Source organism: Trichinella spiralis, assembly GCF_000181795.1.
Source record: "Trichinella spiralis strain ISS 195 chromosome Unknown Scfld5, whole genome shotgun sequence".
Taxonomy (NCBI): domain Eukaryota; kingdom Metazoa; phylum Nematoda; class Enoplea; order Trichinellida; family Trichinellidae; genus Trichinella; species Trichinella spiralis.
In genome coordinates this window covers 1,905,005-1,924,214 of record NW_003526944.1, presented here as the reverse complement: position 1 = coordinate 1,924,214, position 19,210 = coordinate 1,905,005, and the positions used below count along the sequence as shown (strand labels likewise).

General features: G+C 33.6%; 7 protein-coding genes across 7 annotated transcripts; all 7 read left to right on the top strand.

Annotated features, from left to right (window-relative positions):
• The first annotated feature begins 26 nt into the window (after nt 1–26).
• Tsp_04089 (ELMO domain-containing protein 1) lies at nt 27–2,762 on the top strand. The gene is given in 12 exon segments (XM_003374855.1): nt 27–143; nt 398–430; nt 737–760; nt 808–855; nt 873–921; nt 1,136–1,422; nt 1,448–1,781; nt 1,844–1,960; nt 1,983–2,038; nt 2,219–2,315; nt 2,497–2,612; nt 2,733–2,762. 12 exon segments carry the CDS (start codon nt 27–29, stop codon nt 2,760–2,762), a joined length of 1,308 nt encoding a protein of 435 aa, XP_003374903.1.
• Nucleotides 2,763–3,894: 1,132 nt separating this feature from the next.
• On the top strand, nt 3,895–4,553 carry Tsp_04088 (conserved domain protein). Its single transcript, XM_003374854.1, has 3 exons — nt 3,895–3,993; nt 4,079–4,210; nt 4,476–4,553. Exons 1-3 carry the CDS (start codon nt 3,895–3,897, stop codon nt 4,551–4,553), a joined length of 309 nt encoding a protein of 102 aa, XP_003374902.1.
• Nucleotides 4,554–5,162: 609 nt separating this feature from the next.
• Nucleotides 5,163–6,881, top strand: Tsp_04087 (adenylyl cyclase-associated protein 1). Its single transcript, XM_003374853.1, has 9 exons — nt 5,163–5,198; nt 5,316–5,362; nt 5,459–5,570; nt 5,703–5,871; nt 5,943–6,124; nt 6,185–6,308; nt 6,396–6,478; nt 6,553–6,696; nt 6,801–6,881. Exons 1-9 carry the CDS (start codon nt 5,163–5,165, stop codon nt 6,879–6,881), a joined length of 978 nt encoding a protein of 325 aa, XP_003374901.1.
• A 2,901-nt stretch (nt 6,882–9,782) lies between these two features.
• On the top strand, nt 9,783–10,378 carry Tsp_04086 (conserved hypothetical protein). The gene is made up of 2 exons (XM_003374852.1): nt 9,783–9,942; nt 10,182–10,378. Exons 1-2 carry the CDS (start codon nt 9,783–9,785, stop codon nt 10,376–10,378), a joined length of 357 nt encoding a protein of 118 aa, XP_003374900.1.
• A 1,721-nt stretch (nt 10,379–12,099) lies between these two features.
• On the top strand, nt 12,100–13,210 carry Tsp_04085 (conserved hypothetical protein). The gene is made up of 5 exons (XM_003374851.1): nt 12,100–12,169; nt 12,282–12,323; nt 12,391–12,481; nt 12,793–12,841; nt 13,058–13,210. Exons 1-5 carry the CDS (start codon nt 12,100–12,102, stop codon nt 13,208–13,210), a joined length of 405 nt encoding a protein of 134 aa, XP_003374899.1.
• A 1,216-nt stretch (nt 13,211–14,426) lies between these two features.
• On the top strand, nt 14,427–15,404 carry Tsp_04084 (protein FAM43A). The gene is made up of 2 exons (XM_003374850.1): nt 14,427–15,103; nt 15,212–15,404. The coding sequence occupies exons 1-2, from the start codon at nt 14,427–14,429 to the stop codon at nt 15,402–15,404; spliced, it is 870 nt and encodes a 289-aa protein (XP_003374898.1).
• A 1,533-nt stretch (nt 15,405–16,937) lies between these two features.
• Tsp_04083 (hypothetical protein) lies at nt 16,938–17,642 on the top strand. The gene is made up of 2 exons (XM_003374849.1): nt 16,938–17,171; nt 17,565–17,642. Exons 1-2 carry the CDS (start codon nt 16,938–16,940, stop codon nt 17,640–17,642), a joined length of 312 nt encoding a protein of 103 aa, XP_003374897.1.
• The last annotated feature ends 1,568 nt before the right edge of the window (nt 17,643–19,210 follow it).

The following is a 19,210-nucleotide window of genomic DNA, read 5'->3' as shown; positions in this document are numbered from 1 at the left end:
ACGTCTCCGAGTAAGCTGGACAAGTCATGGAGACGACTGACTGGGCATTGACAAATTTCACCCATGTTGCTAGAATCAGTGAAAATTTAAACGCAATCATTGAGCAGGATCGATTGAAACGTTCAGATCCGCTTTCAGCCTTCGTAAGATCATTTATTCAAGTTGAACAACTTTTCACGTCCATTTAACCGAGTAACTGCGAGGCTTGAAATAATTTGCATAATTCACATTTTCTACAAAAATATGTATGACTCTTATTAATAATTGTATATATTCGTTTGAGCAATTTGCAACTAGGTTCAAGTGATAAATGACTTGATTGGCGAAAATTTCGCCTGTGGAATTCAATGAAAATTTCATGGATACACAATTGTTTGAAATTGTTCCTTCTTTCAAGATCCACTTGCCAATACAAACATCTCCTCCAATGGTTATTTTTTTACTTTTTCATTTTTATTTTTATTAATATATACTGTATAGATTGCTGAAAGCAAAAATTTTAATATACTAGAAAGGCAAATTTATTACATCATAAGCATTCAAATGTATTAGCAGTTGTAAAATATTTTCTGAGCATGAGATGTACGTTTGAAATCTTGAAATGTACGGTATGATTTTCAAGTTTTACTATGCTGAAATATTTTCTTGACTTACTTGAACAGTTATTGCCTTTACTGACAGTATTCAGTTATAATAAGTGCAAAATAATCGAAAAAGTGTTTAAAAATTTTTTAAGATATATGGAAATCCTCTGCCAAACGTTTAAATGGACTGCAGGTGCTGCTTTGCAAATTTTTTATTATGCAGCTAATTTTGTTCACCCACTATTCGGCTTCATCAGCTGTTGGTTTACTGGTAAAAATGAATTGCAGTATGTATTAGAGAAAAAAATTCCAAAACATGATCGCGTTCTTCAAGTAGGTAAGTTTTCTATCTTTTTTTTGTAAATTTTTATTATTACGAGCAGAATTTTCAGTGATATTTTTTAAATTTGTTGACACAAATGAAGTTTAGTATGATTGCCTTTTTAAATCGGATACATTTTCTCCGTATATCCCCTTTTATACTGTTTACTTTATTTAAAAAAATTTGTTTTTATAAAAAAACAGCAGTGATGATAAATTGTATGTTCTAGAGGCAATACTGCGCAAATGGAAAGTTTTCGATTTTGAAACTATAAGCAAATGTTCATTAACAGAGATCTATAAAACACTTGCCACGCTTTGTTCTGAAAATAATCTTCACAACCGCAAACTTAAGACCCGTTTGAAATATTGTCTTCAAAAAATTATTGCATATGAAAAGCTATTGAAAGATGTCGAAGATGTGCGCATGATTCATTATAACCCACACGATAAAGCACACGAAAGTCAATTATTGAAGGTAGTTGAGTTGCTGCATACGGCGAGTAATGGTGTTTGTGTTAATTTTGTTTGTTCATCTGTAGTTGTCTTCTTTGTTGAAACCAGAAAGCCAGATTTCTGCAATTGATCCGCGTTGGGTAGAGCTGGGTTTTCAAGGCAAAGACCCTTCGACAGATTTTCGTGGAATGGGCTTGCTCGGCTTGCAGCAGTTGATTTATTTGTGCGAAACTGAACAGCAAAAATCACTGGCTATGCTTTCACGTTCGTTGAACCCGCGCCACGGCTATCCTTTCGCCATAGTTGGTATTAATATGTCATTTTTGACTCGAGAATTGCTGCGCGAGGGTCATCTGAAGTCGTTCTTCTACGCGAAATCCACGTGCAAGTTTCCCATGCAAGATTTGCACGATGTTTACCGTTAGTTTTTATTATTGCTTTGGTCATATATTCGAAATGGGTTTTAATTAACGCTATTTAAGGATATTGTTTTTACCGTTTTGACCAACTGTGGGCAATCCACAAACCAGAAAATGAAATGGCTTTTGGAGAAATTCGAGCTCAACTGAAAGCGGACCTCTTGTCTGAGCTGCGTGCGGGTATTTTGTGTTGTAATGAAAGTGATCATTAGTGGAACAATTTGTGAAACGCTTCGTTTCTGCAACGGTCAACAAGCGGTGAGAAGCCGGTAATCAACGACCAAGAACTACAGTTACCTCTGAAAATAATGCAGGTTTTATAATTTCTTATTCCCATATAATGATGGTGCTTGTTTTATTTTCCCATGCTGAATATATATAGTGTTCTTGATGAAAGTCTGGAAAGTTGCGTAATAAATTTCTACTTATTTTCAAAAGGTACGCATCTGCACAAAAGTACGTGATTTATCAAAAGAGAAAAATCACTTGCAATCATTTGAATCGAACCTATGCGTAACATCAGCAAATGGCAGCAGTTTGATCTGACGTTGTGCAAAAGTCTGTGATAAATCGAATAAAGCGCAGATGTATATAAAGTATGAAAGAAACTTTTCAATTATTATAACGACCATTTGCAACGTGAACTTGTTTAATGATCACTTGGAAAATTTTATTGACGTAGACGAAACTTACATTTCATTTAATTCTTACTGTAGTTGAAGTTCTATGCGCTATGTGTGTTCTAACTTTGGAACGTCAAGTTGTTTGGCAAGCAACTCAGCAGTTTATGTTCAATCTGATTAATTGCAAATACTTTCACTTTGTTGATAAAGTAAGTTATTTGTTTTATTGTGGTGATTTTAATACATTTCATAATGTTTTTTTTGTTTTTTGGACTAATTATTACTTATGATGTAAAGCATGATCAGAGAGATTGAGATACTTTTTTCAGTTATTATTCTGTGCAATATTAGATATGTGAAAGACACTACGACTGAACAAGCGAAATAATGTTTCGCTGATTTCAAAAACCAAGTTGAGGAAAGCTTGTTTTGAAGCTCTGCTGCCGCTTTTCAATATACATTTATATGCATGTTGATTTATATAAGTGTAATATCGAGAAACGAGTATCAGTAGGGATTGTTCATTTATTGTAACTGCCGATGATCATGTTCATTTTCCAGTGTTGGTATAATTGAAAATCAAATAATAAATAGTAAGTCACAAGGTTTATGAGATGAGAATAATGTTTTTATCGCCTAACATGTTGCTGCAATTGAACGTGGAAATTTTACGTTGCATTTTAAACTGAACATCAGTTGAGCACTTAAATAACATTTCCACCTCCGTAAGTGGGTTATTCAAGTATTTGTATTGCATTTTGTTTTAAATTGTTCATTGAGAAAATTTGAATAATCATTGTGCATTAATTGATTATATTTTGCTTCTGTTAAATTTCGAAAGTTAATCATTAAAGTAAGTCTGGAAGAATTAGAATGATGAAGAATTTCAAAAAAAAAAACAAAACAGAAAATATTCAACCTGCATTAAAATGAACGCCTTTTAATTCGAAAATAATCAATCGATTAGTTAAAATTTAGAATACTGTATTTTTTGATGCGTTGCTTGATAGTTATGAGTCAGTTTCAGGTTTTATTTTGTTTTTCAATTTAATATGTCCTTCTGTGAGATTTGTGAACTTTCATTGCGTACATCCATTCACTCAGTGTTCAACATTTCTGTCTCTGGAGGCGTTTCATCAATCATATTGTGTGCATCAAGGAGAAATAGATAATTGCGAATTAACTAATTTAAAAAGTGAACTCAATTGATTGAACATTTTGTTCTTCAGTTGCGCAATGACACCATCCATAATTTTTAAAACAGTATATTGAATGACTAATTTGGCTAATACTTTTATTATTCATTAATTTTGTTCTGAGTGAATTTTAATGTTTCATTTATTTTGATTAATTGCGCAGCTGACATATTTGTTAAGTGTTTATTTCGCATGCAGTAGTTGAAATTTATTTTGAAATAGATGATAATTTTTGTTTTTCTTTTATTTTGTTGGCTTAGGAAATACAGAAAAGCAATTTTTGAAAGCTGAAAAAATGTCTGACGTATTGGACGTTTATGATGCTGAAGTTAAAGCAAACGCTTCAGCTTTCTATGATATTTGTGAAAAAATCAATCCATTTTTGGCAGATTTGGTAATTGTTTATTTTTTGCATATCTGATTTTGAACGATTTCAACTAAATTTTGTATGCTATCTGTAATTTTGTTTTTAATTTCAGGCATGTTTGGCTGAGAAAGGATTCTGTATGTTGAAAGACTGCATTGAAAAAGGACTCGATTTGGAGAAGCCTAATGAAGAAGCGGTGGCACGTCATTTATTTCATATTTTCCATCTCATGGACTCGTTTCGAGTGAGCTTTTTTTTTTTTTAAATAATACATTCTTTATAATATGTAATCGATTTATAGTAAATGCATAAATGATTTGAGCTAATAGCAAATCAGGGTAGTTTTAAATCGGAGATATGTTATTTATTTCGATAAGTTTACTGGTTTCTTTCATTAATTATACTGATAATTAGCACAGGTAATATGCGAATATTTAAAATTGAAAAGAAGAAAAGAATTTCATTTTATTTATTTTACTTTTTATGATTATATATATTTTGATATCCAGTTGTCCCTCAACATTCGCGACTTGTGCGTTGTGGTGGTGCCGCGAATGCTAGCCACTTTTATTCATACGCTTCACTGATGCTTCATACTCTTACGCAACTTCATGGTATATCACTGAACGTTTACTGATTTGCATGTTAAATATAATGAAAATTTATCCTCTCTAACATCATGCATTACGTATTTACTGAAATTTTGCGTTATTCGCATGCTCTATTCAGCTGTGCTAGCCTGGGAGCGTACGTTCTGCGCTTCCAGACATATCTGCACCGGTTGCCAAGCTTACCATCGATTGGGGGAATTACTGTTTCCGTAAACCACTCGTTTGCAGCACCCCTTTTTGCTTCGCCTTGATTTTAATTTATCTTCTTCTCATTAGTTGGTAGCGGTTAGTTAGGGTTCCCAGTTTGGTAAAGCTGTTATCGCTCCATTCGGCTTTTCGATCTACGTTGTGTTGGGCGTTGGTCTGAACGAAGCCATTCGTTAATGGTCATCGATACGCTGGATACAAAGAACTAGAGTTTTCATTTAGTCCGCTTTTTGGGCTAATATCAGTCACCTCGTCACAAATCCGCCAATGTTGAGGGCCGACTGTATAATGCATTTATATCGATTTATATGTGATGGAATTTAGCACGTGAAGAGACGCGCGATTTGTAACCAATATTTCAATCATGTTTGTGCTATCATGGATAGTCTTCCTGCTTTAACCTGGATGTCTGTTGTAAGTGTTTTCAGTATTTCAAACATTTTTACCTTGTTGTTATTATTATTTTTTTCAAAAATGTTGTTCTTTGTATCAGCGAAATGTTCGGTGACGATTAAATAAATATATTTCTAGGAATCCAATCCCGTTGCATTTATTCAAGATATTATCGAAATAGCAAAGTTTTACACCGACAGAATTTTGAAAGAATTTTCCCAAAAGTATGGTTGTTTTTAGTTGGTCTGTTTTATTATTTTTTGAACATTGCATTCTTGAAGAGAGGATGCACTTCATGTTCAATTTGTCGAACAGTGGCTTAAAACGTTGGAAAGTCTCAAAGCGTTTGTACAGAAATATTATGCGAACGGCTTCACCTGGAAGAAAGTTTTGGTAATCGAAGTATAATTTTATTTTTCTAACGATAATTGATTGCTATTAACTACTGTACGTGTGATATTCTTTTATTATATTTTAATTTTTTGTACATTATGAATTTTGCTTTAAATTAATGGAAAATTTTAGCCAGGATTGTCAAATTGTGACACAACGGATTTTGAAGTTTTCGATATACCGTTGCCTCCACCTCCTCCTCCTCCTCCAGTCAGCTTGTCATCAAAGTGTAAAAAGTCAGTCGAAGATATACGTCAAGAACTTTTTGCTCAAATCAACAAAGGCTTAGATATAACTAAAGGTTAATTTTATTTTTCAAAAAAAAATTATGACTTTGTTCTTAGCAAAACAGTATGCATGTGAGAAGTTTAGGACTTAAAAAGGTTACGCCGGACATGCAGGTGCACAAAAATCCCAGTCTTCGTACCGCTACGCCAGTGTGCAAGCCAGCAGTTGCTGCGAAACCTGCACATTTGACAAAAAATTTACCATCGGCAAAAAAAGATACTACTAAACCCCCTGTACTTACTTGCGATGATAAAAAATGGCTCATAGTAAGTTAATTTCTTTTTTGATTGTATAAATTTTTCATTTGTTTGAATTATTTGTTATAGGAAAATCACGTGGACAATAAAGATATTAAAATTGAGATCACCGATATGAAACAAGTGATGTACATTTATCGATGTGAAAATTGTGTTATTGTTGTCAAAGGGAAATTGAACAGCATAGCTTTGGGTGAGTTCGCTATTTTATCTTAATTCTTTGCATTCTGGTAAAATCTGCAAATTGAAAAGAAACTTTCTTTATTCAATTTTATTTCAGATAGTTGTAAAAAAACTTCTCTAGTTTTCGATAACATCGTATCAAGTTTGGAGATAATAAATTGTCAAAAAATGCAAATTCAAGTATGGAAAATGTTTTGCTCGATTATGCTTATATTATGCAGAGATGTTTTGTTTTTTGCTTTTGTAAAATCTAGACTATGGGAACAATGCCAACTTTGGTTTTACAAAAGACCGACGGTTGTATGGTTTATCTGAGCAAAGAGGCGTTGAATTGCGAAGTGATTACTTCGAAAACGTCAGAAATTAATCTGCTTATTCCTACGGAAGACGGAGAATTTGTAAGTGTACAGTGAAATAAATGTTAATTTGCTTTTTGTAAATATAAATAAATTTATTTATTTTTGCAATCAATTTTAAATAATTATTTGTTTGTTTAATTTAGGAAGAACGTTGCGTTCCGGAGCAGTTCAAAACTGTGTGGAGTGGTACAGCGCTGAAAACCACACCTTCAGAAATTGCTTAATTAAGTAGAAAAGTGCACCAGAGCAGAATGAATTCTTTTCGATGTGCAGTTATCCTAATCACATTACACTGCTAGATGATTTTGTTTTCTTTTTTGTATGATTATCATTTAATTCTACAGATTAATCCACGTACTACGACGCATTATATATGTGGAACGCTGCTATGTTGCATTTTCCTATGCATAGTAAATGATTTTATTCATCTGTTATTGTTTTCGCTGAAATTATTTCTTTTCTCTTGAAATGTATATTTATTTATGCTAATTTGTTCAACAACTGGCTTAGAAATTGTTTTTGAAAGAAACATCACCTGGTGAGAGGCTTTTTTTGCTCTTTCTACAACAAGGTTTTCTGGTTGTAATGATTTCTTTTATAGCAAATGTCGAATTTTGGTCAAGTGAGCATTTGAAAATTTGAAAATAAATTTTTCCTCCAATCATCACAACGACTCCAATGATCTCAGTGGTTGCAGAGTACCTCTGTTTGCAATTTACAAGGATGCTTATGAGAAAATTTCATTCCGTCTCCACACACCGACCCTCGTTTGTATTCTGCAGGTAATAGTGAAAGTTTTTTTTTATCTTTGAAAGTTGTGTAAGAAATTGCATTGTTGTACTGTAACATTTATTTCGCGTAACCGGCTTCCAAACAGGCACTGATGATATTATCTAACTTAAATTTTGTACTCTTGTTCGGACATGTTTTTTTTATAAATTGCATTCAGAAGGTTGTATTTTTTTCTGTTAATAGAATCAGTTTTTTCAACATTAAATAGTATGTAGATGCAAGTTGCCGAAAGTTTGTATTTTGAAACGTAGTGAATTGCATGCTTTGCTTTTTCTTACAAATATTTTTTTAAATCTATTCTCTATTTTTCATGCATATATATATATATATATATATATTTATGTATACGATATTGTAATGATAAAAAGGTACAGTTGCATGGAACATTTTTTGTTATGTCGATGATGGTTATTGTGTTATTTTGTTTCTTTTTCATTGATTACAGTTTTATGACATGCAAGTATGTCGGTAAAATTTTGATTATTTGAAAAATGTTAACATGCAATTGTCATGCTAAAATAGCATGAAAAAAGAGGAAGAAGAAGAATAATTTTGCAAGATTATTTCCATAAGCAAATAATCAAGTAAAAGAGATTTTTCTTCTTCAATTTGCGTGCAAGTTGTCGCATCAAGATGTACTTTGCAATTTCACTTTGAAAATGTTTCGTTTGATTGATTTGTTTGATTGTATTTTTTTATACAACCATTATTTGGTGAATTGGAAAGATTTTATTGTTTCTTTGCAACTTTGAAAAATACAATTGTGCCGCCGCAATTTCTTGACAATTCCATTTTGACGTCGTCATTGTCTGCCTGTTGTGTTGGACAATTACTACCAGAATACGTCGTCATCGTCTGTGCTGGTTGCGTTTTTCTTTTTAATCGATGTTCATTTCGACGAACAATTCGCTTTGTATCTGTTCTTTTTTCTTTTATTATTTTTTTTCGCTTCTACTTTACTAGGTCTCAGTTTTCAAACTTACTGTACATCTCTGACATTGGTCGTCCCATTGAATAATTATTAATTTGATTATCATATTTAGTGATTAGTTTTACAATCGGGCTGTTTTTTTCTTTCATTATCATATTTTCATTATTAATTTCATTATTCATTTTGATGAACTTTCTTTTTTGAAAATTAATTTTCAACATCATCAGCATAATTTGATCGTGATTTTCTTTATTACTATTTCAGAATTGAAATTTGTCGAAAAAAATTTGCATAATTTGCGCTTCAAATTTTTCCATTCTTAAATATCAACGCAAAGTAGAGCGCAAACAAGTGAGATATTTTTATTGTTCAATTTGTATGTTTTTTTTGTCGAACAATTAATATTTTTTTCTTGTTTTCAATTTTGAATACAATTCCACATCGTACTCAAGTTCTTCGATTGCGAATGGTCAGTTGGGATAATTTGCATTTAATAATCGCGCATCCTGTGGTAGAATGAGTTTTGATTTTCTTTTGACGTGTCAAAAATGAATTGCAACGAAATTATAATTGAATTTCCAATTTCACCAGAGTGTGAAACAATTACTACAGTATGAATAATGGTAATTTTGGAATGTTAAAGTTCATTAATTGTTGAACAAGTTGTGTTGGTTGTTGGTTGTAATGTGATTTGTTGAGTGAGTTGTGGAGAAAAAATATATATATATTTTTTTTCCACCGATTTGAAACTGGTCATTAGCAAATGGAAACTTTTGTTCAAAACAGCACAATGAAGCAGTTTACAGTGATTTGCAACGGAAAGGTTGATTTTGTTGCGAACCTTTTCAGTCAAAATTAATAATCAGTTCAACATTTTGTCTTCTTCATTTAATATCATCACACTTGGGCAATTTTGATTTTATCATGATTTTAATTATCATTATTATTGTGATAAATTTGTCCTATTGTAGATGTTTTCATTTACAAAGTCACGTTGGCATATTGTTCTAACTTTATCATATTCATTCGTTTGTGTGTTGGTGCGTGTAAGTGTGGAGTTTATTATTATTTTTTCTTTGAAATTTATCTAAATTTCAAATCTTGTCCAATTTTCTCTTTGTCAAGTTTTTGTTCAGTTGAAAAAAAAATCCGAGCGTGCTTGTTGAACGAAACAAATGTTACGTGCAAAATGTGCACCGAAAAGTGGAAAGCTTAATACAGTGTATTTATTAATTTATTAATTTTGTTGTTGTCGATCAGTGCGGTATGCGAGATTGATTTGTGTAAAGTGATCTGTAAGCGCGTTTTTGGTTATTCAGGGGAAAAAGTAATAATTTCTGTAAAAACTGGTCTTCATGTGCATTATTTTACGTGAATGCTTTGTTGTCGTTGAGGCGGTGGAATGGAAACGAGGTTGACTGCGTGTTTCAAGCAGTGTTTGTTGCGTGGACATTTTGTTCCACAGCAGCAGCATTTCTTTACATCTGTCTACTACTTTTTAGCCCCTGGGAATTGCATTTTAACGTTGAAAATTTGGTCATGTGACAAGCAGATGTCTGTCGGTGAATGGAGAAGATTTTTTTATTCGAAATGAAAAAAAAATAGTAATAATCAAAAAAGTTTATTTCTCATCTTCAAAACACACTTTTAACCAGTTGAATCTATCTATTTATGTTGCTTAGAGAATTTTCTCTCTCTCTACCTATCTCTTGCTTATTATGCCGAAGATTAATCATTATGCTGGTTTGAAAGTTTACTTTACACTAATAATCTGCATCAATTTTTTAAATTTCTATTCTAGTTCAAAATTTTTCATCGAAACGTCGCTTGTTCACAGCTACTGGCTCTTTACAAGTTTCATTTGCATATTGGTTGGTGGTCGTTAAAATTTGCCAATCACTTTGTTTACAACAACGACAACAACAAGATGACTTTGTCAGTGAGATGATGATGGTGGCATTGCCACGAAAGTTCATCAAAAGCAAAGATGACCTTTGATAAAACATTTATTAGGCTCATAAATATGAATTAATATTCATATCAATCGGTTGTTGGTTTTGTTTGGAATTATATTTTGAAAATTTTCACTACCAAATATTTTTCTCGATGTTGTAACAATAGTACTAGTAATAGTTGTTGTTGTTGTTCAATTCAAAATTGCATAATAATTATTATTTAATTATTATTTGGTGATATTATTCTGGTACGTTCGTAATTGTTTCTCGCGTGCCTGTAATGAGTTGTTGCCCGGCTTGTTTTGTGTCTGTCCATTTTGCTTCTGTGATCGTCAAAAATAGAGTTGGGTGAATTTGGGACAAAAATCTCCTGCAGGCTAATATTATTTATTGAAAAAGGGTAGAAATTTTGATAAGTGACAAAATTGTCGACAGCAAAAGCGATCCAATTTCTGCACATTTTTCCACTTCTGCCGTGTAGAGTAAATCGTAGAAAATGGACAGACAGAAAAATATCCCCTTGGCAATTCCACCATCCCACTGTGCACACTATTCAAGGCCGGTAGACAGACACAACAAATGGAATAATTTTATGCAATCTGCCTCTTTTAATCCCCACTTTCGTATTCTGTTTACTTCAAGTGTTGTTTGTTTGTTGTAATTTTGTTAGTTTTTTTTATTACTTATCTGTTAATCAGATTAGCAACTGTGTTATTTATTTATTTATGCTTTACGTACGTTTGCTTTTGTTTTATCATCAGTTGTTTTGAAAATAGTTACGTTTAGTTGAGGGATTTTTATTACTGCTTACTGCTTGCATCATTTTCTTATCAATCAATTTCTGTGAAAAGCTTTGATCAGGTTTTATTTTATTTTCAATCTATGGATCGATCGATTGTATATTATTCAATTGTATGTACAATTGTTTTCTCCGGTTAAACTTTAAAATGTCAATGTGTGTGTGTGTGATTCATGATATTTTTTATTTTTCGATTTTTTAATTTTTTTTTTCGAATTTTATTCCTTCACTGAAACGACATGATACTTGTATCGAAACAAATTAAAGCAGTAAAGAATCGAATATAATAATTGGCAATTATATTGTAGATATATTAATTACATCCGTGTGTGTGTATATATGTAGACGATTTGATTGATTTTCTATACAAATAATCAAAAAAAACAGAAAAGCAAAAAGTGATTTAGCATTTGTTTATCTTGTTTCGATGATGGTCGCTTGTAGAAGAAATTTTCAAACAAAGCTTTAACGTTTTCTGTCAAGCGCTACTGTTGTACAAATGTTTGTTGTTCGTCTTTTCTTTCATGTTTACTTCTCGCTTCAACCGGCTTGTCACGGCTAAATTGTGAAATGGTAAAGCAAAATTTTGAAAAAAATATTATTTAATTTTTCTTGTTCATATAATATTTTTTTTCTGATCAAAATATCTCTTGTTCGCATTCTTGTCAAAAAAAAGAAAGAAATTCCAATCAATCCCTCCACGTTGTGTGAATATTCAAAAAATTCGAGGAACAAAAAACAATGACGTCATTTTTAAACAAGTCGAACTTATTTTTTCTTTAGCTCTTCTGTGTGAAGAAGTTATTTGCGTTGACTTTTTAATTGTGAAAAATTCCGATTCAGCTAACTAATTTTTGATTGGCAAGAAGAACAGACCGCCGCTAATGCCGATTCTATGTTCACATTTGACTTTCAATGAGACTGATATATATCACTGATGTATGCATATATATATATATGTATATATGAATGCGCTTTGTTTTACTTTGGGTTGTCACACAAAGTATGCAGTTGGACTTTTTCGTACGTTCAATGGTATGGTTTTTTGTTTTAATTTTTTATAAACGAATTATTTTTCATTCATTCATCATCATCTTCCTCTACTTCAACGTGCGTTTGTTTGCATAATTGTGTTGACAAATTGAAGTTTCTCCACTCGACCGATCACCGGATGCAGTCGATCTTCAAAGTTTTTAAATATTTGCTTCACTGATCAATCTCCTGATAAATAACTTGATCCTCGGTTTGACATTCAGCTACATCATCATCATCATCATCATCTTATTCGTATCAATCAATTCACCCAGGCAAGCAGTGTAATGTGGTAAGCAATAATAGTTGGGTTGGGTTTTTGCATGAATTTAGTTTTTTTGTTTTCTTCTTCCTAAACTTTTAAGTTGAATCAGGAAGAAGAAAATATGGCTAATTTGAAAAACAAAAAAAATTGTTTTCTGACAAATTATGACGTAATAAATTGTTTTCAACCATTTTGATGCTGCTTGTGTCGACCATCGTCAGCTTTGGTCGATGTGGTCCAGTTTTTTGAACAATTATCCACGCTTCAATTGCTCTCCTCTACCCGGAAGCGGTTATTATTGTTTTTATCAATTTTAATATAAAAAAATTTTACAAAACAATATTAAATTCTATTTTCACAGTTCGTTGAATACCAACCAAGCCGGAAAAGCATCTGCTTGTCCAGGCCAGGTGCAGTTGTAATATCGTATTTGGTTCAACTTCCACGCGGTATATTTATGAAAAGCAAACAACCTTTTTTCTGGCGACTTTTTTTTCCTGATTATTAATTAACTTTTGTTTAAATTCAAATTCAAATAGATGATCGAAGAAGAAGATTGAAAAGGAAAACTTCGATCATTCCAACACTTCAAGGTTGTACATTAATATTTAATAATCAATTTCTAGTTTTTAAACCCCCCCTCCGTTCTATTCGATTTGCTTTGCTTTCTCTTTGTGCACTTTGAGAGTAAAAGCCGGTTGTTGCAAGAGGGTTTGCCGTGTCTGTCATTCTTGTCATTTTCCACACGTTGTCAAGCCGGTTTAAATTTGCGTCGTTAGTTTATTCATATATATATATATAAATTAATATATATATATATGATATGTAGCGCGTATATTATTTGTTTGCTTATTTTCATAAGCATCATTCTTCAATTAGATTGAAATGGAAAATTTGCATACAGGCGAGCAGCATTATCTGTTGTTCACATGTTGATAATAAAGAAGTGTCTTTGTGTTGATTATCAGCGTAGTAGCGTCTTAATTAAGAATAAGTGTTAGAAGGGTGGAGTGTTGTTGTTGGCGATCTGACATGCCCAACGATAGCGGTCATCGATGTGCAACGGTGACCATTTTACCTGACTGGGACGGCCGGTCGCGTGCACAACCCCGATGGTCAATTGATTCTATTGGCAGCGTTCGACTGAAGCTCAACAATAACTGCTGACCGTTGCTTGCTGACCAATAGCAGTGAATCGACCACTGACCTCTACCGGACCGGTAACAATTGTACCTGTGCACACTGTTCTACGTTCCAGTTTTGCCGTTGCATGTCGTCCACGCGCGTCTCTGACTTATGCTACTGACCTTACGGATCGATCTGCAAAGGCTACTGGTGAAGCAGCAAGCTGTCTCTGTTTCTCTGCTTTACAATTGTTAGCTATTTTTTCCCAACGACATTCGTTGTTTACTACTTCTTATTTGGTTTATTTCAGTACTTGAAAACGAAGATTCTGTCATTTGTATGTTTCATCTCTTTTTTTTGAAATATTCTATAATTCTATTCTTTTTATTACATACATACATAAAATCTGAGTGTGCCAACAATTGAATGAATGGATTTTTCTTTCTTTCTCGTTTCATTGTGGAAATATTATTTTATGCACAATGGAAGATTTGAATGATCCATGATCCGTTGTTCCCACGAGGTCAGGCTGACATTAAGTTTATCTGTATTTGTGGTTTTAACGACCCTGACCTGGGCTTCAACGTTGTTGGCTCCATTTTATTGCTAGCTTTCCACTTTACTTTCGCGTTCGCTCTGTCGTCTGTTCGATTTGCTTGGCCGGCCAATGCAAACACAGATACACTATTCGTTTATATCTTTTCTTATGCATACATTTATGCAAAAATAAATAAATAAATAAATAAATAGTTCGATCGATCAATTTATTAGCACTCGCGCGTGTGTGTGTGCGTATGTGGATGTGAAATGTGAATTTAGCGTGATGATTATTAATTAGTTGAAATTCAATTTCAGATTTGAATGAATGCAATGCAGTTGTTTGGTTGTCGTAAAAGTTTCACTGTCAACGAACCAGACCCGACGTACACGGTCGTCTATTTGGGCAACGTGCCAACAAGCATCGCCCGCGGCGAGGGATGCGTGGATCGTCCGTTGGGTGTGATTTGGCGCAGCTATTGCGAGCGCAAAAAGGACTACATGTCCATGCGACTGGTGGTCACCAGCAGCGGTTTGAAAGTGACCACTGAAAAGCAGGGTCTGACTGAATATTGGTTTCATCGAATCATGTTCTGCGCCGTGTCGGAAAAGCACCCTCGTGTTTTCTGTTGGATTTACAAGCACGAAGGGCGCCGGCTCAGGCCCGAACTGCGCTGCCACGCGGCGTTGTTCAAACGTCAGTCGCAGGCGAATTTGGTGATGCGCTGCCTGCAAGAGCGACTGGTGTTGGCGTTGAACGACTACAAACGGGACAAAATTGTCAGACAGAAGCTGAGGCTGTCTTGCAGCGTGGCCGGCTTGCCGACTACAGTGCCACTTCGGCGTCAGCTTCTCTACACCGGCGGGCAGAATTTCAGACCACCGTTGGATCGTAGCAAGTCGGCCCCGAAATTGTACAGTATCGAAGAGTGCACCGAAGAGGAACACCAGATGACACCGTCGGTGCAGCTTACCAGCGCTCTTTTGGACAGCTTAGCTGAGAAGCAGCAGTCAGATGACGAAGAGGAGGAGGTGGAAGAAGAAGAAGAAGAAGAAGAACTAGAGGAAGAGGAAGAAGAATCCACTACGGATTCTTTGTTCGAAGAGCCATCTTCGAGCAGTCTGACCGACGAGTCGGACTGCGGTCTGGACGAAGAGCTCCGCAAACGACTCCGTCTCAGACCCGACTCAAGCGGCAGTGAAGCTGATACAATCAGCGACGAGTCCGGATATATTGACGAAGACGACAGGCCAGATGCCGTCGTCGTTCCCAGCAAGCCTCTGCGTGCCATAGAAAGCACTGCCCTTTGAAAAAACAAAAATATAGCAGCCATTGTGTTTTTTTTCTCTACCAACAACAAACAACTCATTAGCTAGTTAGCTGACAGATTTTGGTTGCCTTCTCTCTTTCCTCTCTCTCTCTCTCTCTCTCTCTCTCTCTCTCTCTCTCTCTCTCTTTCCCCTTGTTTGTACTCTTTTCGTACAAGTTTTATTATTTTTTATTATCTGATGTCTGTCATTGCTCAGTACACTTTTTTTTCCTTTTAATATTAATAATAATGAAAATAAATTTCGACGCGTGATTAATTTTATTACTTTTCTTTTTTTTCTTTTTCATTTTGTAATATTTATTTATCTAAACTGATAATCTGTTCAAGTACATGAACCGTTTCTTGGTCAGTATTGTGTCAGAACAATCACTACATACTAAGTTGATCTAGGTGGGTCATATTGGTGACATGCTGCAATTTTCTTACAATAACACAAGTCATCACGATAATTAGCATTTTGCACTGTTATTATTATACATATATACATATATTGTATTGCTGTGACCTGTTTGGAACGATTTGCATTATCTAACCGATGGCATGAATTGCAAACAACATTGCACTTTTGTTGTCTCTGTACTTTGTGCTCAATAAATTAGTGTAATTGTAGGCGACGAAAACAAGCAGCACAAATTGACCAACATTTAATGAGAGAAGAAAGCACATCAACCACCTACTACCTCATTTTGAACCTGACATTCTATATATATATGTATATATATATATATACTGTCAATCTGTCAGCTTTCTTCTCCTACTTTCCTTCACACACGCACACAATGATAAGGATTATTTGTATTACTACTGATAACTAATAATGGCGAGCCATAGCTACAAAGCAAACAAACGGCACGACCTCACATAAAAATTTGCATGAAATTTCACATAAACAAATACCACGCCTACTTTTCATTGCGTTGAGCAAATACAGTTTTCATGATAGTGAATATAAATAATAAAATCACACCAACAGTCAGTCATACATGAAATATAAATTTACAATACTAACGATTAAGTCATTCATTCTTCAATACTATGAATATTATTATCCAATTGATCAAGTAATGAAAATTAAATGCAATTTTAAACATAGATTTATTTCAAAGTTCACCATTGTGGTGAGCTCAATAAATGGCAAAGCATTGCATAAAAATTTGCATATTTACTAGACGAAGCGCTGAAAATGCTCAACTGATTTTATTCGTCTGATGATCATTTCACGGTTATGGAAAAGCAGAAAACATCCGTCTATTCTTGATCGCTTCTGAAAGAGATTGATTGTTATTTGAATCAGAACAATATAAATCTTGGCTTGTTGCCAAGAATCCAGGTATTTTGCTTTGCCCATTTCTATTTTGATGAATGTAAGTAACTATAGTTAATTTTGTCATAAATAAAGAAGTTGTATTGTTGCCAATTTTGAAATAGTTATGCATTGTGCTTACTTTTAAACATTTTAAAATGTTCCCTTCAACTCAGGAGATATTTTTAGGTTTGGCAAAAAATCTAAAGTATGGAAAAGCGACGCAATTTGAATTTAGCACGTTGCCTCATTGGATCCAAGAAATGTACACTAGTCCTGATACCACTGCTCAGTAATTACGTATTGCACGACGACCGTGATTTGTTCTGCGTAGCACCACCGGGAAATATTCTTGCATTTTTCCTCGTTAAGCTTTACATGATAGCACTCCGTTATACCACTCCGACGGCTGCTGTTGATAAAGCGGAGACAACCGAGTTCTCCGTAGGTAATGGCCAGCTTGAAATATAAATTGTGCTCTGCTTTGTTCGTTTCATTTTGATGGTTATTTTTACAGATGAATATTCTGGGCAAAACAATACCAACAGTAGTACGGCCGACAGCTCAGCAACAATTACATCTCTCATAATCGTGTCGCAAGAAAAACTCTGAAAAAATAATCCACTCAGCCTTACGCAAGAGAGCTGGACTACTGTAAATTTAAAACGGTTTCAAGTACAGAGAAATTTAACCACAGTAAGTTAAAAGTAACTGATGGTGAACTATGCCAATAGCATTCTGCTCAAGGTGCCATTGGCCATGCAAATTCGAAAGCGATTTACTATTTATAAAACGCTGTTGATTTTGAGAAATTGATTATTATATAAATAATTGCAGATGAACAACACTTGCTACTGCGTTGCTTTATTATTTATTGGTCATATTTGGTGCTTCACTTCAAGAAATACGTTGTGAACGATATACAGAAAATACGATGAAGCAACGAGCATCAATTCGCAGACGTTAACAACTCCACGGCTTCTTCATGCATATTTATCAACGTACCTGCTGTCAGGTATGAATTTTTACATATTTTTTCTGTAGTTATTTATTTTATATTTGACACACACTCTATAAAACATTATCACTTTGGCCACTTTAAATATAAATTTAATTTTCTTTACTTCTGTTAATTGAAATTAGAATATTTTTCATCCGTAATGACGCACAAAAAACAAACGACATTTTATTAGATCATTTTTTGAATTCATGTAAATGGAAGCTAACAAATTAAAGAAAAAAAACCTGTAAAGTGAAGGTAACAAGTTTGTAAATATAATTGAACGATTTTCACCTTTGAACACTTTTCAAATCAATGAGCTAACATCAAAAGCATTTTTCCTGTTCATGTTCATGTTCATTGAAATTATTTAATGTTTTAACAAGAAATTCCAACTGAAAAATTTAAATATATTTAATACAATCTCCAACAGCATTACACTGTATTCTGGTAAATGTAGAATCCAGACGTCTTGAAAATTTGGCATTTTGTAAAATTTAACGAGTTAAGATGTAAAGAAATGCCTGTTTGATTTTTTCATTTTATTAGGAAAATTTTCATTTTGTTTATTATATATTTCAATTAATTGCTTTGCTCAAAATGAAATTTTGCATGTGAAAGAATACGGCAAAATTTAAGTTCGTTTAAGAAATTAGTTAAGTTCGATTATTAAAAGATAGATATTCCAGTCGTTTTCATGAATTCACCTTAACAGGTATTCACATGAATTTAATCGAAATAAATTTGCATACTAATGCGTTTTCCTACTAGCATAAGTCATATTATGAAGTGTGTAAATAAAAACGTAACACAGTTCAATATTCAATAAAATTCTTCACTCCTCTTATGTCAATAAGCTTAGTTAGTGACGGAAAACTAGGTTGTTCTTCCAGAGGAAAAGCAGTAAATTCGTAGATAAAGAGCGATCTGCAAATGTGCTTTTCAGAAGCTGATAATTGAATATGCCATTTTCTGCAAATTTGAAATGCATAGGTAGAAAGGCAGTTCCTGTTCATCTTTATGATTTACATAATGTATTGTGTTTTTCACGCGATTTTGAATCTTAATGCAAAGACAAAGTTTTATCATAGATAATATTCATGAAGTCATTGAATCACAATGAAAAGCTTATTCTTGATTGTTCATATAAGGGATAGTGGAACATCATTCTGAAAGAACAGTGGGATCTTTACCACGTTTTATGTTATAATCCCTGTAACAGAAACTGCTGATGTCCCAGACCTGGCAGATTGTCCAATAGTTTCTATACTGTTGATCAAAGCTCTTGTTCTTGTGCGCTTAGGCAGAGATTTCCATCCTTGAATATTCAAACTCTAATCTGTACTGTAATTTCCATCGCCCTTGAAATGTCCTGTGATTTTACAGTCTTATGAACAAAGCAAGCATATAAATAAATGTACTTGCTTTTCACATTTAGACCTGCTTTAACTCCCCCAGTTTTTGGTGGCATTATGGATAAATG

What these genes read in the sequence shown, in the direction of transcription:
- Tsp_04089 (XM_003374855.1), top strand. Translation starts at nt 27, where the DNA reads ATGGAGACGACTGACTGGGCATTGACAAATTTCACCCATGTTGCTAGA. An exon ending in TACAAACATCTCCTCCAATG is followed by an intron (nt 431 to 736) that starts GTTATTTTTTTA and finishes AAATTTTTTAAG; the next exon opens with ATATATGGAAATCCTCTGCC. An exon ending in CGGCGAGTAATGGTGTTTGT is followed by an intron (nt 1,423 to 1,447) that starts GTTAATTTTGTT and finishes GTTCATCTGTAG; the next exon opens with TTGTCTTCTTTGTTGAAACC.
- Tsp_04088 (XM_003374854.1), top strand. Translation starts at nt 3,895, where the DNA reads ATGTCTGACGTATTGGACGTTTATGATGCTGAAGTTAAAGCAAACGCT. An exon ending in ATCCATTTTTGGCAGATTTG is followed by an intron (nt 3,994 to 4,078) that starts GTAATTGTTTAT and finishes TTTTAATTTCAG; the next exon opens with GCATGTTTGGCTGAGAAAGG. An exon ending in ATCTCATGGACTCGTTTCGA is followed by an intron (nt 4,211 to 4,475) that starts GTGAGCTTTTTT and finishes TTTGATATCCAG; the next exon opens with TTGTCCCTCAACATTCGCGA.
- Tsp_04087 (XM_003374853.1), top strand. Translation starts at nt 5,163, where the DNA reads ATGGATAGTCTTCCTGCTTTAACCTGGATGTCTGTT. An exon ending in ATGATAAAAAATGGCTCATA is followed by an intron (nt 6,125 to 6,184) that starts GTAAGTTAATTT and finishes TATTTGTTATAG; the next exon opens with GAAAATCACGTGGACAATAA. An exon ending in CTACGGAAGACGGAGAATTT is followed by an intron (nt 6,697 to 6,800) that starts GTAAGTGTACAG and finishes TGTTTAATTTAG; the next exon opens with GAAGAACGTTGCGTTCCGGA.
- Tsp_04086 (XM_003374852.1), top strand. Translation starts at nt 9,783, where the DNA reads ATGGAAACGAGGTTGACTGCGTGTTTCAAGCAGTGTTTGTTGCGTGGA. An exon ending in TGACAAGCAGATGTCTGTCG is followed by an intron (nt 9,943 to 10,181) that starts GTGAATGGAGAA and finishes TTTCTATTCTAG; the next exon opens with TTCAAAATTTTTCATCGAAA.
- Tsp_04085 (XM_003374851.1), top strand. Translation starts at nt 12,100, where the DNA reads ATGAATGCGCTTTGTTTTACTTTGGGTTGTCACACAAAGTATGCAGTT. An exon ending in ACTTTTTCGTACGTTCAATG is followed by an intron (nt 12,170 to 12,281) that starts GTATGGTTTTTT and finishes GACAAATTGAAG; the next exon opens with TTTCTCCACTCGACCGATCA. An exon ending in AGCAATAATAGTTGGGTTGG is followed by an intron (nt 12,482 to 12,792) that starts GTTTTTGCATGA and finishes CTATTTTCACAG; the next exon opens with TTCGTTGAATACCAACCAAG.
- Tsp_04084 (XM_003374850.1), top strand. Translation starts at nt 14,427, where the DNA reads ATGCAGTTGTTTGGTTGTCGTAAAAGTTTCACTGTCAACGAACCAGAC. An exon ending in AGCTTAGCTGAGAAGCAGCA is followed by an intron (nt 15,104 to 15,211) that starts GTCAGATGACGA and finishes GCCATCTTCGAG; the next exon opens with CAGTCTGACCGACGAGTCGG.
- Tsp_04083 (XM_003374849.1), top strand. Translation starts at nt 16,938, where the DNA reads ATGGAAAAGCGACGCAATTTGAATTTAGCACGTTGCCTCATTGGATCC. An exon ending in CGGAGACAACCGAGTTCTCC is followed by an intron (nt 17,172 to 17,564) that starts GTAGGTAATGGC and finishes AAATAATTGCAG; the next exon opens with ATGAACAACACTTGCTACTG.